This window comes from Solanum stenotomum, chromosome 12, assembly GCF_019186545.1.
Source record: "Solanum stenotomum isolate F172 chromosome 12, ASM1918654v1, whole genome shotgun sequence".
Lineage (NCBI taxonomy): Eukaryota > Viridiplantae > Streptophyta > Magnoliopsida > Solanales > Solanaceae > Solanum > Solanum stenotomum.
Window position 1 is genome coordinate 34052237 of NC_064293.1, and position 17966 is coordinate 34070202.

The 17966-nt window shown below is 32.3% G+C and overlaps 4 protein-coding genes across 7 annotated transcripts in view; 3 read left to right on the forward strand and 1 right to left on the reverse strand.

Annotated features, from left to right (window-relative positions):
• The first annotated feature begins 6226 nt into the window (after window positions 1-6226).
• LOC125849385 (heat stress transcription factor A-4a-like) lies at window positions 6227-10097 on the forward strand. Of its 4 annotated transcripts, none has more exons than XM_049529457.1 (3): window positions 6227-6423; window positions 6548-7484; window positions 7589-8827. In XM_049529457.1, the coding sequence occupies exons 2-3, from the start codon at window positions 7269-7271 to the stop codon at window positions 8597-8599; spliced, it is 1227 nt and encodes a 408-aa protein (XP_049385414.1). In that variant the 5' UTR covers window positions 6227-6423; window positions 6548-7268; the 3' UTR covers window positions 8600-8827. The 4 variants fall into 4 exon arrangements, with proteins under 4 accessions (XP_049385414.1, XP_049385415.1, XP_049385416.1 ...); XM_049529458.1 differs by having other exon boundaries at window positions 6234-6423; window positions 6559-7484; XM_049529459.1 differs by lacking the exon at window positions 6227-6423 and having other exon boundaries at window positions 6445-7104; window positions 7237-7484.
• A 410-nt stretch (window positions 10098-10507) lies between these two features.
• LOC125849376 (pentatricopeptide repeat-containing protein At4g18840) lies at window positions 10508-12408 on the forward strand. The gene is made up of 2 exons (XM_049529441.1): window positions 10508-12209; window positions 12267-12408. The coding sequence occupies exon 1, from the start codon at window positions 10580-10582 to the stop codon at window positions 12188-12190; it is 1611 nt and encodes a 536-aa protein (XP_049385398.1). The 5' UTR covers window positions 10508-10579; the 3' UTR covers window positions 12191-12209; window positions 12267-12408.
• A 46-nt stretch (window positions 12409-12454) lies between these two features.
• On the reverse strand, window positions 12455-13858 carry LOC125849383 (transcription repressor OFP5). Its single transcript, XM_049529455.1, has one exon. It carries the CDS (start codon window positions 13820-13822, stop codon window positions 12590-12592), a length of 1233 nt encoding a protein of 410 aa, XP_049385412.1. The 5' UTR covers window positions 13823-13858; the 3' UTR covers window positions 12455-12589.
• A 2786-nt stretch (window positions 13859-16644) lies between these two features.
• LOC125849377 (uncharacterized) overlaps window positions 16645-17966 on the forward strand; it is a 3288-nt gene continuing 1966 nt past the window's right edge. The window contains exon 1 of the mRNA XM_049529442.1: window positions 16645-16946. Coding sequence (XP_049385399.1) covers window positions 16670-16946 — 277 coding nt within the window. The 5' untranslated portion in view covers window positions 16645-16669. The remainder of the gene's footprint in view (window positions 16947-17966) is intronic.

Sequence of the window (17966 nt, forward strand, 5' to 3'; positions counted from 1 at the left end):
TTTGGACCGAAAAGTACAAATTCTACCTTCAATTATAAAAACAGATGTTCTTTCCACTTTCCAGGTCTCTTTTTTCTTTTTTCTTTTTTAAATTGAGATTTAAAAAAAAGAAGATGAAGTGTTATCAAGAATAGTTACTACTCCCTCCGTCCCTATTTACTTGTCCATATTTCTTTTTTTAGTTGTCCCTATTTAGTTGTCCATTTTGACAAATCAAGAAAGGACAACAAATTTTTTTCTATTATACCCTTATTTACACTTCTTGAAAATTGTAAAAGTGTATGTTGTTTCCCTCCAATTTATTTCACTTGAATTCAAATAAGTGGTTGTAATTTTGAAGTGAAAAGTTGTCATAAGGGTAAAATTGTAACTTCACTGTGCTAATCATTGTTGCCTTAATCTGTGTGTCATTTCTAAAGTGGACAACTAAAAAGGGATTGAGGGAGTACTTACTACTATTACATACTTTGACTTGTTTTAAATAAATATACAAACAGTCTATCGACAAAGCCAAAACAAAATAAAGTTTAATATATCGAGTGTTCTTTAAATATATTAATAAATTTTATATAAATACTTAAAACACATTATAATGTTCTTATTAGATATATTCATTTGAAAAACTTTTGTGAATATAGTCAAATGGTTACCATGTATAAGTTAACTACTTAAATTATGTCACTTTCTTTAATCATGCAGATTTGCTTGAATAAGATATTAAATTTTAGATTTGTTCCAATTGAGGTTGGTGTGTATAATTAAAAAATGATATAACATATTTTATATAGTTAACTTAACTACCTATAGATGTTTGAAAACACGGACAATCTTTTTTGAAATTTAAATAAAAAATGTTTAATAAGAATATTTTATTATTCTTTTAGGTGTTCAATTGACACAAATAATATTCTCAGTATCTAAATCAAATTTACGGACAAATTTATAAAGCTTTCAATGTATCAAGATAAAAACAATGGTGGTGGATTATGAAATAACACAAGGTTTCTAAAGACATTCACCACGTTGTAGTTTTTACTAGGTATAATTAAAAAAAAATCAACGCAGGTCCCAAATACATAAACGAAAACCACTTTTTGACGCCAATTTTTAAATTATGTCCTCGCTAAATATATGTGATTTTCTCTGTTTCATTTGGTTAAACTTCACCTTTAGAAGTATTTGCTAAGTAGTTGGGCTTACCTTCCCAAAGTGAAGAGACGTGGGTCTAAAGTCCAGTCCAATAATGAGTTAAAGAGTCTAGTGGTGGGAGGGATATCTAAAGTTACTAATAAAATAAATATCTACTGCAAATAAATACCCATATAAAAGATAAATTATCACATTATTATTTGATGTTAAATTAGGTTTTGTTATGCGCTCTCCGAGCAAGCATTAGGATTCTTTGTTCAATGGCATCAAGATCAAACATATAAGATGCATTAATAGATACTGTAATAGTTAATTTAAGTGCTAGTCTAATAATTACGATTATTGATTCAATTACCAATTCTTTATCTTCAGTTTTAATATCAAAGATCAGAAGCTATGTGCAAAGACTTATGACTTATAAGAAAGTTTCGTTTTGAGGAACTCAAATATCCACAACATTATATATTGTCAAGCTTGGACATACTAAACAATAACTCAATTAAGATTGTCGCCACACCTTGATAAAATAGTGATGATTTGGTCAACCCTAAATATGTGACTCTTCAATAAGGGAGGACCACATTAATCGTCTGAGTATGTGGTGTGTAGTCGATGCACGCACGAATTCACCTAGCTGCCTAGTAATAATGAACAAATGACATGAATTAGTTGCAGACTTGTAGTTTATATGGTCAATGTGCATGATTTAAATACATTTTCAATTTAATCTTAACACACTTAAATTAAGAAAAAACTATTCGATGTAGCTAATTTTACTTTCTTATTGTTCTTTATAGTCACTCTTCTCAAATAATTAAAGAATCTGCATAGCCAAATTATGCGTAATTTTATAGCATGTATATGCTTATACACGTGTATATATATATATATATATATCTAAAAATCCTATTCAGCATTGCCCATCCCAACTTCACTTGTCCGTTGGTGTTTTAGTCGGTCATTGAAAAATCAACGCTGCTTCACCAGAGATCGTAAGACATATAATACACGCTTCACATTCATTCCGCTTCTCTTACATACAATTTTAATATATATATATATATATACATATACTAGATATTAGGTTCCCGCGCCAGCGCGGGCCCAATATATATTACTTCCTTCGTCTCATTTTATGTGAGGTAGTTTGATTCGCCACGGAGTTTAAAAAAGAAATGAAGACTTTTAAAACTTGTGGTCCAAAATGAATGATATAAATTTGTATGACTGTAAATTATTTCATTAAGGGTAAAATAAATATTTTATAATCAAATTGTTACTTAATATAGAAATGTGACATTCTTTTGGGATTGACTAAAAAGGAAAGTAAGTAACATAAATTGGGAGTAGTTCTTTGTTTCAATGTATGTGACACCGATGAAATTTGGAGAGTTATATAATTTTTTGTATGTGATTTTGTTCAATATATTTTGAAGTTGTTAATTTATTGTGATTTATAGCACTTCTTATATCATTTTCAAATAATATATATTACTCTTTCTGTTCCATTTTATGTGACGTAGGTACTTTTACGAAACTCAACTAAATTTCTTATATGATTCTTAAATATTTTTAGTTGTTATTTTACTTTAATTTACGTTACTTTTTATGTTATTTTCAAACAAACTTCTTTTGTTTCAATATGGAATTAAAGAGTCAATAAAATTTCTTTTATGATTTTTAATTATGTTTTTTTAATATCTTATATTATTACATTGTGATTTTAAGTACTTTTTATGTAATTTTTAAATCTAGAACAAATTAAAAGAAAAACAAGGAAAAATTTAAATGAAGAAAGTACTAAAATTTTCAAATAATCATATTTCTATATTAAAATGTTAAAAACTTTAAAACTCCACATATATGCAGAAAATCATATACGGAAGACAAAATAATTTTTAAAATATATATTAAAGCTCTTTCTAATAATATCACATATTTATTCTATTTTTCAAATAATATATATTTCTCATTCAATCTCAATTACGCAGTACATATGAAATTTTGAGAGTTAATCAAATTTTTAGTACTATTTTAAACTATATTTTAGTACTATTTATATAATTTTCAAATAATATATGTTACTCACTCTATTATATTATGCAATACATGTGAAATTTCAAGAATTAACCAAATTTTTAATATTTTAAATTGATTTTTAGTACTATTTTTGTAGTAAATAGAGGAAGTTGAAGAAGAAGGGCAAATCTGTCAATTGACTGACTGACCCTAAGCTCCTAAACATTCTCACTTCTAAATGCAAGCACGGGCACAATATCCGTTAAATTGTTAATTTTATGATTTATAATATTTTTTACATTATTTTCAAATAATATATGTTATCTATTTTTAAATACTTTAATTAAGTTGTGATTAATAATATTCTTAACGTAATTTCAAATAATATGTGTTACTCCATTTGTCTCAATTTATGTGACACATGTGAAATTTTGAGAGTTAATATGTTTTTCAAATATCATAAGTTGTTAACTATTGTGGTTTATGGTATTCTTAATGTAATTTTTCAAATAATATATGTTATTCGAGAGTTAATCGAATTTGTAATATTTTAAATTTATTTTTTTGGACTATTTAAAAAGGAAAAAATTAAAATATATTAAAAGAGGAGTGTAAAAAAGTAGATGGACCATCTTTGTGATAGGCCAATGAAGAGTGTGCTTATTCACTCTTCTTATATAGTAAAAAATATATATAGTTGGCTACACGTACTGTTGATGACTTACATCCAATTTTCTTTGAGAACACGTATTGTTGGTCAGACATACATTAAATTTTTACTTTGAAAACATATATATACATATACAATTGAGTGTTACATTTGCATACACATATAATTTCAATTAGACTATTTAGGGGTAAATTTAACTAGGATTTATACAAATACAATATATTTTACTACTTTTTTTATATAAAAAAAATACATAACTCTATTAATATTATTTATATAAGTTATTCATATATAAAAATAATACAATGTTTAATTGATAATTTAGAAATTTCTATAACTAGTAATCTAATACATATATAAGTCACAATGCAATCTATATATCTTTTTTATATATAATAAATACAGAATAACTAAACTCTATATAACCAATATCTACTTAAAATAACTCTTTCATACATTACTAGCTACCAACTAATTCCTTAATGAATTAGAAAGATCATCATGCCATTGGAAAATAATGCCACACGGTTTCGGAGGCCCCAAGAAATTCTAGTTAGCTTAGCAAACCAGTTGCGTCATCAAATATATGTTTCATTTTCTTCATCCCCAAGCAAACAACACTAACTAAACAACAAAACATAATACATTTTTTATATGAGTTGCCGTATAGTCCTGAGACTGCTTTCTTCTAAATCAGAGGTTTTAAATTTGAATCTTGAACATAGAGAAAATTCAATTAGGTTGGCCACCCACGAATACTTTTTACATATATATGCAAATTTTCTTGATTTTTTTGGTGTATTTCTTTTACCTCTCATCTTATTCGTGATATTCTAACTCTGTCACTAAATTTTATAATTATTAAGAACAAAAAAATCATAATTAAATTATAGCAATAACAAAAAAAATAAAATATCTAATACAATTTACAAGTAAAATGAACAAAATGTATGATAACTAATATAAATATAGAACACCTTGGCCCAACTCAACCCAAAAGCTAGCTCATAGGGGTAGGTTTGTTCAAGTCCATATAAGGAGACCAAATTCTCATCCCTCTACTGATGTGGAACTTCTTAACACTCTCCTGCACGCCGAAACTTCAACTAGAGCGTGAACACTTCTAAAACACTTCTAAATGGGGGCCGAACATCGGTGAACAACAAATTGAGATGGAGACTTCAACTGGAGCGTGAACACTTTTAAATGGGGGCCAAACATTGGTGAACAACAAATTAGGATGTGTCTGACTCTAATTAATACCATGTAAAAAAATGACACATGAGACTAACTCAACCCCAAAAGCTAGCTCATGAGGGGAGGTTTGCCCAAGTCCATATAAGGAGACCAAATTCCCATCCCTCTACCGATGTGAGACTTCTTAACAACTAACACCTTGTTTGGTTGTTACCCGTTAATTATATTATACTGTATTGTTAGTTTAAATACAATTTTTATTTTGATTGTTACTTAAATTCTATTGTATCGTATTAGTTAAATCCATCATTAGGTAACGACGAAAAGATCCATTTTATATAACGACCGATTTGGTGTGATCGCATCGTTACCTTAATATTTTCTTCTTATTTTACCTTTATTTATTATTTAATAATTATATTTCATCATCTTTATTCTATATTTTCATAGTAGCTCTACCCTGTAGTCTTCTTCTTTTGTAGGTTTATCATTCAAAGACATTATGTAACGACAGAGAACAATACAATCTATCCAAACATTGTATTCATTAAAACAATACAAGTCAATCCAATACAATACAATACATTATGAAACAACACATAACAACCATCCAAATAAAGTGTAAAGTAAAAAAGAACCAATAACACAAAATCATAATTAAATTATTTATGAATATAAAAATGTAATAAATGTTTGAAGATAAAATGAGACAGATTAATAATTAAGAAAGAAATGAATTCGGCATCCACAACCTTCCAACGAAGCCGCTCGGCAAACAGGATACTATTTCTTTTCCATTAATACTCTTAAGTTAAATTAAATAAAATACAATAATTATTGCCACAGTACGTATAGATTTTTTTTTCAGTGTGATCTACATACTATTTACTTCTTAATTAATTTTTGATCTCTACCAAATTATTCTTCTGCTTTGCGAAAGCAATTGTTTATTGATTTATTTATTTTTGAATTATTTGTTCATTATTTTTTTTTTTGGTTTTCTTGCATCCCATTTTTTAATCATTTTAGAAAAATAAAATACCTATTTTATTCTTAATAAATTACTTATGTTTAAATTATGTGTAAAAAAAATTTTGTGCCAAGTCAAATTATCGTATAATGGGACGGAGGGAGTACTTAGTTTGGTATGATTACTGTCCACTAAGCCCTAGAAAATTTGCACAAATTCCAATGTTTTTTTGATTTTGTAAATTCCTCACGGATCCCAAGAAACATAACTAAATCCTCAAAGTAGTAACTAACTAGGAGTATTTCATTTCAGAAGAAGACGAAGCAGCCTAAACAATTTTCTTCTACTTTTTTTCTGGGCGTCAGATTGAGTTTAGCTCTCTGATGGTGTATAATTGGATGCTTTTGCGTGAAGTTTGGTACACCCATGACTTTTTATTTTTATTTTAATAACGACTTTGATGTAATGGATTTGGAAAATTTATCTGATGGACTTTTCTTTGTTTTCTTATTTTTTCTTGTCCAATTTTGACTGTTGTTTAGTGTGAATGCAGGAAAAATTTGATCTTGATTGTGATTCTGGGATACAAATTGGAAAAAGGGCTAATTTTTTTTGGAGGATAATGGGATTTTTGCATTTTTTTAAGCTTTGGAAAATGTTGGGTTTCTGCAAATGATTGCGAAAGTGTTAGCTTTGGTTGGTTACAGGGTGGAAAAAGGTGTAGAGTTTCTTGAAATTGTGAGGTTGAGGTTCTGCTTATGTTGGGATTGACTTGTCAAGATTGCGGCTGACAATAGGAGTTTCTTTTGGGTTATATATTGGTTTGGGGTGAATACCTTCTGGAATGTTTGAGAAGATGCTTCTTTTTTTCCTTTTTCCTTTTTTTTTTAATTTTAAAAAAATATGATACATTTGAAGTTTCTTTTAGTTGACAATAGGAAGAAAGATATTCAGGAATGTTGAATTCTTGGAAACTCGGATATATAAGATACGAATCTGTTTTCACAATTGAGCAAGTAGTCTATAGTGTGGGGTTCTGGAAACAAGCATGTGCTTGTATTGATAGGGATCTGAAATTGTGAGAAGTTTGTGTGATCAGGTGAGATTTGCTTCAACTTGATTGTATCGCAAGGAGATCTAGCTCATCACGATCCTTACGAGGAGCTTATGTGTCTGGAGTGTGATAATAAGAAGTTTTGCTCTCAGTAGATGTTCTGTTTGGTTATTTTAGTCTAGGGGTTGTGATTTTCGTTTAAACCTATCATGGATGAAGCTTCGTGCAGCACGAATGCACTGCCTCCTTTTCTTGCAAAGACATATGAAATGGTGGATGATCCATCCTGTGATGCAATTGTCTCCTGGAGTTCGAATAATAAAAGCTTCATTGTGTGGAATCCTCCACATTTTGCAAGGGATTTGTTGCCTAGATACTTCAAGCACAATAATTTTTCCAGCTTTATCAGACAGCTAAACACTTATGTAAGTGAGTTAGTTCCCCTTACATTTTTAAATGGTTTTTTGTTTCTATCAGTTTTAGCTTACTTGTTAGTATTCACATGCATTTGGCCTCTTTTATGCACCAGGGATTCAGGAAAATTGACCCTGAAAAATGGGAATTTGCAAATGAAGGTAATTTCATTAGAGGTCAGCCACACCTTTTGAAGAATATCCATAGACGTAAACCTGTTCACAGTCATTCTGCACAGAATCTTCATGGTCTGTCATCTCCATTAACTGAATCAGAAAGACACGGATACAAGGAAGATATTCAAAAGCTGATGCATGAGAATGGATCACTTCACTTGAATCTACAAAGACATAAGCAGGATCACCAAGGACTTGAATTGCAAATGCAGGTTTTAACTGAACGTGTTCAACATGCAGAACATCGTCAGAAGACCATGCTCTCTGCTTTAGCTCAAACCTTAGATAAACCAGTAATGGATTTGAGTCACATGCCACAACTTCAAGTGAATGACAGAAAAAGAAGGTTCCCAGGAAATAGCTGCCTTTATAATGAAAGTGACCTGGAGGATACGCGAGGGATATCATCTAGGGCTTTGAGTAGGGAAAATATGAACCCGTCCTCTCTTTTGACAATGAACACAGAACTGTTAGATCAATTGGAGTCTTCTTTGACTTTTTGGGAGGATGTGCTACAAGATGTTGATCAAGCTGGGATACGACAGAATTGTTCACTGGAGTTGGATGAATCTACAAGTTGTGCAGATAGTCCTGCTATATCTTACACACAACTAAATGTTGATGTTGGGCCTAAGACTTCTGGAATTGACATGAATTCTGAGCCTAATGCAAACACTACTCCTGAGATTGCTGAACCAGAAGACAAAGCAGCTGTAGCAGAGACGGCCACTAATGTCCCAACAGGGGTTAATGATTTATTTTGGGAACAGTTCCTAACTGAGAATCCTGGTTCAGTTGATGCTCCCGAAGTACATTTGGAAAGGAAAGATATTGGCAGCAAAAAGAATGAAAGCAAACCAGTTGACAGTGGAAAATATTGGTGGAACATGAAGAGTGTAAATAGCCTGGCAGAACAGATGGGGCATCTTACTCCAGCAGAGAAAACTTAGTTTGGTAGGTTATATCACATAATCACAAATGCTTTATTCATGTTGTTAGCCTTCTGACTTGTTGTATATCTAGTGTCCTAGTTTTTTTTTTTTAATCAGGGATTAGATATACGTGTTGATGTATAAATTGATTTTGTTCTTGCTGTGCATTGCATGATATGAGGGAAATTGAGCTTCTTAAAATTCTTTGGCATAAGTTCCTTGTTTTATGCTGGTTTGTTCTTATTAGCCTTGCTCGTTGTACTTCCGTTAGGCTACAATGATTTCTCTTTATTATTTGACTTAAAATCTCCTCATGTTTGCAGTCTTTTGTGCTTAACTGATTTTTGTTGATCTTGTAAGATGCAGTGTCTCTTGTATCTAAAGTTTATTTTAAGATACTCTGAAAGTATTTGGTCTACACTTAATTGTCCTATATCATTGAATGCATATGCACTCTAAATCACAAAATTACTAAAATGCAGGCTTCTGTTTTGCCATTTCGTGGTAGTTGTATACTCTTTAGCTATAATTTTGCTTAGAGATGTTAGAGAGTTTTGTTTCTGTTCTCAAATGCACGTGGTTCTACAATTATTGTTGAACTTCTACTAGCAGTTTCTCCTGGAAATAGGAAAAATATGATGCTGTTTAGAAAAGACATCTAATGCTATATTAGATAAGTAAACGTTGGCTGGATTACCGATTCGTATTTGTATAGTGAAGGACAATGGTGTGTGGAAAATACACACTTCTCTTTCTTCTCCTTAATGTATCCCCTGCACTTTTCTATGCGTACACATTGTTGTGTATATCCCCAAGCAATCTGTTTGACACAACTAACAATATGGTTTCTCTTTTTTCACCTTCCTCTTGTTTTTCCGTTTCTTTTCACCACTTTAGTCCTTTATCCCCTGATTGTGTATATTGTGTTGCATAAAAGCTTTTTATGTGAAGAGGTGCAAGTTTTAAATCTCCATGTTATGTTGGTGTTTAGCAGGCTAGAGAGCCAAATGCCTCTCTTCTTTTCATACCAATAAATGTTAAAAGTATTTTGTAGAGTCTGTTCTCTTTGACCCTGGCATTCTAAGTTGTTGTTTCCATGTGTGAAGGCATCTACGAGTTATTAAGTAAAAGGGCTTTGCAGATGTTGTCTTTGATATGTAGTTGAAAGTATTGTTTTATTTCAACTAGATTGCACTTACATTTAACACTTCTGTTAAGAGGCCTCTTATTCTCCCCGAAATTGCAGTGTTGTGTAATATTCATTAGAAAATCTTTCTTTTTCTTTTAAGCATGAAAATATGGGATTACCGGTGCTAAGGCAGCCTGATATGTTGATCAGTAACTTGTCACTTTCTTTTTCACAGTGGAACAGTTTGTGCTCCAAAATAGCACAAAAAGACACAGGTTTGAAGACGTGGGGACTCCTCCTAGAGACTGTTCTTTGTTTGAGATCACTGTCTTGTGTTCCTGTTTAAAAGTAAGTATTGTCTTGTGGCTGTGGCCTGTGTAGACAACAAGTACTAAAGCCTACATATCTGAAGTTGTGCAATATAATTTGAGTCAAAATCTTATCAGGCCAGAGAGTAAATTTGAAAATTTCAAAAATCTTTATTTTGGAATTTGGAAAAACAGGGTTCAACCATGAACATGGGTCACAACTATATGTATAAGTTCTTTTTTTTTAAAAAAATGTATATATATTAGATGTTGGAACCACTGGTGAAAAGGAATGACAAAAGAAAGAAGCCACCCTCCGAAACCATTTTTTTTAATTGTGTAAATATTTGTGGAGAACAAAATCAGAGTTAAAACTCGGACAAAAAGACAGATAAAAGATATACTCTTTCTATTTCAATTTAATTGTCTGTAAGTTGTTCAGTTCCAATATTTTACGTGACAAGTTATCGACAAAATTTAAGTAACTAAACACATATTCATTACTTATATCAAGCAGAACAATGCGGCTACTAACAAGTAGTACCAAAAAACAATACTCAAATGGCAGCAACTTCCCCAACTCCATCGACCCTCTCCTCCTTCTTAGAAATGGCGAATTCCATCTCCGAACTCCACCAAGCTCACGCTGTCATGCTCAAAACTGGCCTCTTTCGTGATCCTTTTGCTGCTAGTCGCCTCTTGACTAAAGCCACTGTTCTTCCCATATCTTCCTCTGAAACCCTTTCATATGCACTCTCTGTTTTCACTCACATTGAAGAACCCAACTCATATATCTACAACACTATCATCCGTGCTTATTCCACTAGTCCCTTTCCACAACTTGCACTCATTATCTTCCTCAAAATGTTTAACTCTGTAAATAAAGTGTTCCCAGATAAGTACACTTTTACATTCATTGTAAAAGCTTGTGCTACTATGGAAAATGCTAAACAAGGTGAACAAGTTCATGGATTGGTGACAAAAATTGGACTTGAGGAAGATGTGTATATATACAACACTTTGGTTCATATGTATGCGAAATGTGGGTGTTTTGGAATTTCGCGTGGTATGATTGATGGGTTGATTGAAGATGATGTTATAGCGTGGAATGCATTGTTGAGTGTGTATGCGGAAAGGGGGTTGTTTGAATTGGCGCGCGAGTTGTTTGATGAAATGCCTGTGAAGAATGTGGAATCTTGGAATTTTATGGTTTCTGGGTATGTGAACGTTGGGTTGGTGGATGAAGCAAGGAAGGTGTTTGATGAAATGTTGGTGAAAGATGTTGTGTCTTGGAATGTTATGATTACTGGTTATACTAAGGCTGATAAGTTTAATGAAGTTTTAACTCTTTTTGAGGATATGCTGAGAGCTAAAGTGAAGCCTGATGATTGTACACTTGTGAATGTGCTGTCTGCTTGTGCCGGTGTTGGATCTCTGAGCCAGGGAAAGTGGGTTCATGCATTTATCGAGAGAAATGGGATTGCGGTTCACAATTTTCTTGCTACTGCTCTTGTGGATATGTATTGCAAATGCGGATGTATTGAGAAAGGTTTAGAGGTGTTTAATGGTACTTTGAGAAAAGATATTAGCACTTGGAATGCAATGATTGCAGGGTTCAGCAACCATGGGTATTTGGATGATGCATTAAAGACCTTCAATGAGCTCATTGCTGATGGTATCAAGCCAAATGAAGTTACTTTTGTAAGTGTTTTGTCTACTTGCAGTCAAGGGGGCTTATTAAGCGAGGGACGCAGGATGTTTGAACTCATGATTAATGAGTACAGAATTCAGCCTACGCTTGTACATTGTGGTTGTATGGTTGATTTACTTGGCCGATTTGGATTATTAGAGGAGGCTGAAGAACTCGTAAGCAAATTGCCTGTGAAAGAGACTCCTGCTATTTGGGAGTCCCTCTTGAGTGCTTCCAGAAGCCATAATGATGTCGAATTGGCAGAGCGCATCGCTACCAAACTTTTAGAGGTTAATCCTCGCGACAGTGCTGGTTATGTTCAACTATCAAATGTCCTTGCATCTATGGGGAGATGGGACGATGTGAGGGAAGTGCGGAGAAAAATGAGGAGCGAGGGGATAACTAAAGAGCCCGGTTGTAGTATGATTGAAGTTGATGGAGTTGTTCATGAGTTCTTGGCTGGTGAAGGGATAATATTGTAACAAGGACAAAATACTTCTTGTACAAGGCCATCAATCTAAATCAGTAATGGCTCTATACGCGCTGCTTCTACTACAGCCTGCAACTGACAGATGATCCAATCTGGCAAAAAATGGAGTTTGTCTTCTTTATGATAACCAAACTGTTGCTTATATTGGTAGAAATAGCTTTTTTTTGTAACAGAAGCAAACAGTTTGTTGTAAACTATAACAAGCAGCTATCGTAAACTTGTGCAAGATCCTAGAAGCAGCAATAAGCAATGTCTGTAATTTAAATTGCTTCTTTCTTCATTTCAGTATCTAAGTACATAATAATTTAAAAACCAATTAGCATACTCTTAACAGAGGGTAGTACCTACAAGTTATCTACATTTGGATTAAGAAATTCAAACTAAGCAATTATTACTCATCAGAACAACAGCATTTCTGTAATTCTGCTCCAATATTGACCTGGTTCAGCTCAAACCATACCTGTCGAAAGACTTTGATAATGATATCATGGTATTCATCACAGTTGAGTGTTAGATAACAAGCCAATAACTCTTCAAGCTCCTCTGAGCTTTTTATCCCTCTCTGTGTGATCATCTCAATCATCGAGTCTCTGAAGTCGCTGAAAGGGTCAAATGAACTCTTCATAATAGCATAGCTATCGAAAACTGTCCTGTCTCCTCTGAAACTCTCCTTTGTCTCGTGTCTCGTCTTCATCCTTGCTTTCTTCATGTCTTCAAGAGCTTTGATTCTGCATTCCATCTTGGCTGTTCGTGGTGAATATGCTTTGACTTTAATACCATGTTTTCTTCTTCTCTTCTGGTTTATGTACACTGATTTTCTCTGCTGACAACCACTTTTCTCTGACATTTCTTTGATCTTCATGTCTTTCATCTCAAGGCATTCTGATTCAAATTCTTCTTCAGAGAATGCATCAGCTTCTTCCTCTAGATTCAGAGATTTAAACATCATGCAGCTTTCTTCCATTGAATTCAGACTGGAATCCGTGTAAGACAAACTCCGCGTCTTTCTTGAATTATAGGCTGTTGGTTTCTCCTTCCCCCTTTTCATTACCTTCTCATTCTCGGGCTCTATTTCAAATATATCTTTCTCTATCACTTCTGCTGCTATTTCTTCTCTAGCATTTTCCGCTATTCTCTCCTCCAATGCTTTTCTACTAAGCTTCCTCAACTTGTCATCTTTGACAGAATTCCTCTTTCTGTTGCTGAATTCTGCTTCATTCTTAGAATTCCACATCTTCTTAGGCTTTTCACTTATCTTTCTAGAAACCATATCATTAAACTTGTGATTCTCTTCTCCCAAACTACTCTTCGAATTCCAAGCTGAATCTTGATCACATTCATCATAAGAATCACACCAGAGTGGATTCTGAGGATGAGCTTCAAATCTGTCCTCACTAAAAGAAATCCTCCAATAAGGATCATCATCATAAAATCTTCCTTCTTTCAAACAAACATTCGTCCGCGAGGTATACGAAGCCAAATCCACCTTCCCTTTGTGCTTCATCTTTTCTCCTTCTTGATCCTCACTGCTACCATCCTTCTTTTGCTTGAATTTTGACTGCCAAGAAACAGGGAAAACATGAGTAATCAATGAAGATGAAGGTTTCTTTTTACCCCACTTCATCTTGGAACAGTTTACTAGTAGAGAATTGTGTTTCTTGGAAGGTAAAAATAAACAAAGAAGTGAAATAAGAAGCAGTTATGGGGCAGTTAGGCTGTTAAATAGGTAAGTGGGATTCATGTTTGAGGAGTTGTCCACTTTTTTAGGTTGCTTTTATTTACTATTTAGTTCAAAAGAAAGGCCCGCCATTTAAAAAATCTTGTGACCACTTACCCACTTCTTCCCACTTTCTAAATTTTGCAGAATTGCTGTTCTATTTTCAAGGGACCAAATTCACTTGGTCTCCTCACCTAAAGTCATGCAACTACTTTACGTTTGTCTTTTTTATTTTCTATCCTCGTACAATTTTACTTGCGATGTTTAAATTTTTTAACATGTCACACAAGATGAGTTGTTTCTGAGCAACGAGACTTGCACCTATTCGCTTAATAGCAAATCATCTTTAATGATGAGATTGAATACCTAGATCGAATCAGGATTAGTAAGTTGTTTTTAGAGATATCACAAGCATTTCAAAATTGTAGTATTTAAAATTGAGTAAAAAAGTTATAGTACTAGTTTGATGAAGGATGTAGGGACATATAGTAGGGCCCAAAAGTTTCTACTTTAGTTTTACCTTAAAACACGATTTAGCTTTGTCTTTTGTTTTTTAGATTGGATTCCTTCTTTTGCTTTTAGCTTTGTCTTTAGTAACTTCACCTTGACTTTGGCTAATATTAGAGATCTTTACATAGTTAGTGCGATTGATACTTCCATTATTTTGAGTTCAAGTAGCAAATTATGGGCCATAATTGTTTTGTCTTTTGAGAATGACATTGGCTTCAACAGGGCGGCCAAATATGTACTACTAATTGCTTTTCTTTTTGGCCCAATACCCAAGGCTCCTAAAGACTCTCCAAGATCTAAAAGGTTATAAGTTTTAATTCTTTACACAAACACATATAGTAATTTTATTTGTATAATCATCTAATATCCCGAAATTCACTTGATTGATTAATTTAAATCTACATTTGTTAGGAACGTTCTCTATCGGAAGTTTTTGGTATTTTCAAGACTCTAACCTGAGACTTCTAATTAAAAATGAAAAAGAAATATCACTCATCCCGTCTTGAAGTTTTAATTTTAGTGAATAAATTTGATAAGAATGCACATAATTGATTAGTCGTTATGGGCTACGAAAACTGGCATACAAATATTCAATTAGTTCTTCATAAGTATTAAATTTATAGTTTATCAATTTAAAGGGGAAAATGATAAATATACCTTCGAACTATTGTAAATGATATACAAATACCCTCTGTTATACTTTTCATTCATTAGTGCCCTTGCCGTCCAAAAAACAGTGCACATTTGAGAGAAGGAGATTTTTCTTTAGGTTTTTGGATAGGCTATATGTGTGTGTGATGGGTGTATCAGGTGGGTTAAATGGGTAATGGGCGAGTATTTGAATTTTGGGTTAATTATTTGATCAAACTGGGTTGATCCATAGGATTGTGCCACGTGTACCAAATAAGTATTCTATTATAGTGAGGGGTAAATGTGCACTACTTTTTGGACGGCAGGACACTAATGAATGAAAAATATGACGGAGGATATTTATTTATCATTTACCATAGTTCAAAAGTATATTTATCATTTTTTTCCATTAAATTGATAAACTATAAATTTAATGCTTATGAAGAACTAATTGAATATTTGTATGCCAGTTTTCGTAGCCCATAACGAATAATCAATTATGTGTACTCTCAACAAATGGTTTCTCTCAAACCTACCTTCTTGTGGGGTCTGTATTTGGTTTTAAGCATATGTAGTGTCAACAAAAATTAAAATGACTTTAATAGTATTTATTGGAAAAGAATATTTGCCACTTGAAATCTTCAAAAGCATAATTCTTTTACTTCCCTCAAACATGATAAAAGGCATTACTTTAGTCTTTATGTTCAAGAATTAATACCAATTTTTCTTAGTCTCAAAGTTCTTGCACTAAATTTTTTTTAAAAATACTCATATTTTATTCCATTTCCTATTTGGACTTAGCACAAATTGTTCTTCCTAAAAAAAGAAAAAGAAGTTTCTTGAAATTGCTTTGCATATATGGTTTAAAGTCCTTCCTTTTATTAACTTTATAATGGACAAGATTCCATTTTACATGTGATATAGGAAACAAAGTTCACTTTCATTTATTTCTTTTGAGTTGGCTACATGAATTTCAAAGTTTCAAAGGACATGAATACACATTGGAAAACAAGGCAATCAACATCTAGTTTGTTAGATGATGCTTGTTAAAAGTAATCATATAGTCATATTACATCATTCTTGTTGGGAGATTTTGGTTAAAAGAACCTTTCTGATTGTGATTTTAAAATCAAATTTGAAACCTAACCAATTATAGGAACTTGGAGCAAGTGTCAACCACCAACCAGCTGCAAGGCATTACTCCCTCTGTCCAATTTTTATGTGGCAAGATTTGGATTTTCGAGATCCAATCTTCTAAACTTTGACCGTGAATTCACATATAGACACTTCAACTATTTTGAATTATAAATTACAATAGAAAATTTAACAGACATATAAGGAAATTTTGGTCAAAGAAAGACTTAGTTGAATTTTGAAGTTCAAATTTGGGAAAAGGTTAAAAATGATCAAACAGTCAACTATCAAATACTTAAAGAAACAATAAAGGGAGTTATATTTGGCCAATCTTTAAAGACCTGAGGATGTTATTAATCTATAAAAGAAAGATTGAGATATTTTAAGAAAAGAACATAAATGTGTAGTCAGTCATCCACATATAAAATATACTATATAAATAGAGAGAGCTAGTATACACACAAGGCTAAAAAGTTAGACATGGCTCAACTTAAAATTTCATTTTCTTGGTTCAATTTGCTTTCTCTTTTGCTAATCAATGTGTATGTTTGTGGGGTTTTCTCCTTAAGTCTTTATGGAAATGATGAGTACATTTCAGCTGTTGGAGATTCAGGGATGAGACGCGATGGGCTAAGAGTGGCCATAGAGGCATGGAATCAATGCAATGAGGTTGGAGAAGAAGCCCCCAAAATGGGAAGCCCAAGGGCTGCTGATTGCTTTGATGTTCAAAACAAAGGCTCTTCTCAGCAACAACAGAGTGAGTTGAACTTTTCTATTTTCTTGATTTTGTTATGTTTGAAGGCTAGCGGTGTGCATCGGTCGGTTCGGTTCGGTTTTATGTATTATTGGTTCGATTTTTAAATATGTTAACCAATAACAAATCAATAAGATATTTTTATGTTTTATCCTTTTTTGATCGTTATCGGTTTACCCAATAAGAAAATGTCCGTAAAATATTAGATGACTTCTCACTTCTTTAAACGTTTTGATATAGTGAAACAAGAAAAATAATGAGAAATTGCATTAATAAGAGAAAATATAGTACGAAGGTAATAATTACACGTCACCGCCACAACAAAGTAAGAAATTTCTTATGTTGATCAAATTACAAACATTTACAAACTTGCAAAAGCTACAACCTACAATTACAAACTAAAACTAACATCAAATAGTCCAACAAGACTAAAACTAAAACTAAAATCAAATAGCTACAATTGTGAACCCTTGCTTTAGTCTTTAGGTTTTGATTAAACAGTAAATACTAGTATAGCTGCCAAGTGTGAAGTGGATAGAGTACTAATAATTTGATATGATTATAGTGTCTAGTTATATATTAAATTATTAATATCTAATAGTAAATTATTAGCGTCTTATTGAGTTATCGTTTTACCCAATAACCCAATAGTAAGAACCGATATCGAACCAATAACCTAATAACTTTTTTATAAACCCATTAAAAACCCAATAACCCATTAACAATAACCCAATAACATTTTTTCGGTTCGGTTTTTGCACACCCCTATTGAAGGGTGTGTTTGGTATTTCCAAGGAAAATATTTTCCTAAAAATGTTTTCTTGGAAAACAAATAGATTTTTGACTTATTTTCTCATGTTTGGTTGGGGAGTAGAAAATATTTTTTAATGTTTAATTTATGAATGAAAAATATTTTTGAGAAAATCTCTTTTATTTTTTACTAGAGAGTAGAAAATAATTATTGAAATTGAATTATTTTTTTAAAAGCAAACTTTAAATTTTATTTTTTTGGGGGGGGGGGGG

What these genes read in the sequence shown, in the direction of transcription:
- LOC125849376 (XM_049529441.1), top strand. Translation starts at nt 10,580, where the DNA reads ATGGCAGCAACTTCCCCAACTCCATCGACCCTCTCCTCCTTCTTAGAA.
- LOC125849385 (XM_049529457.1), top strand. Translation starts at nt 7,269, where the DNA reads ATGGATGAAGCTTCGTGCAGCACGAATGCACTGCCTCCTTTTCTTGCA. An exon ending in TCAGACAGCTAAACACTTAT is followed by an intron (nt 7,485 to 7,588) that starts GTAAGTGAGTTA and finishes TTTATGCACCAG; the next exon opens with GGATTCAGGAAAATTGACCC.
- LOC125849383 (XM_049529455.1), bottom strand. Translation starts at nt 13,822, where the DNA reads ATGAAGTGGGGTAAAAAGAAACCTTCATCTTCATTGATTACTCATGTT.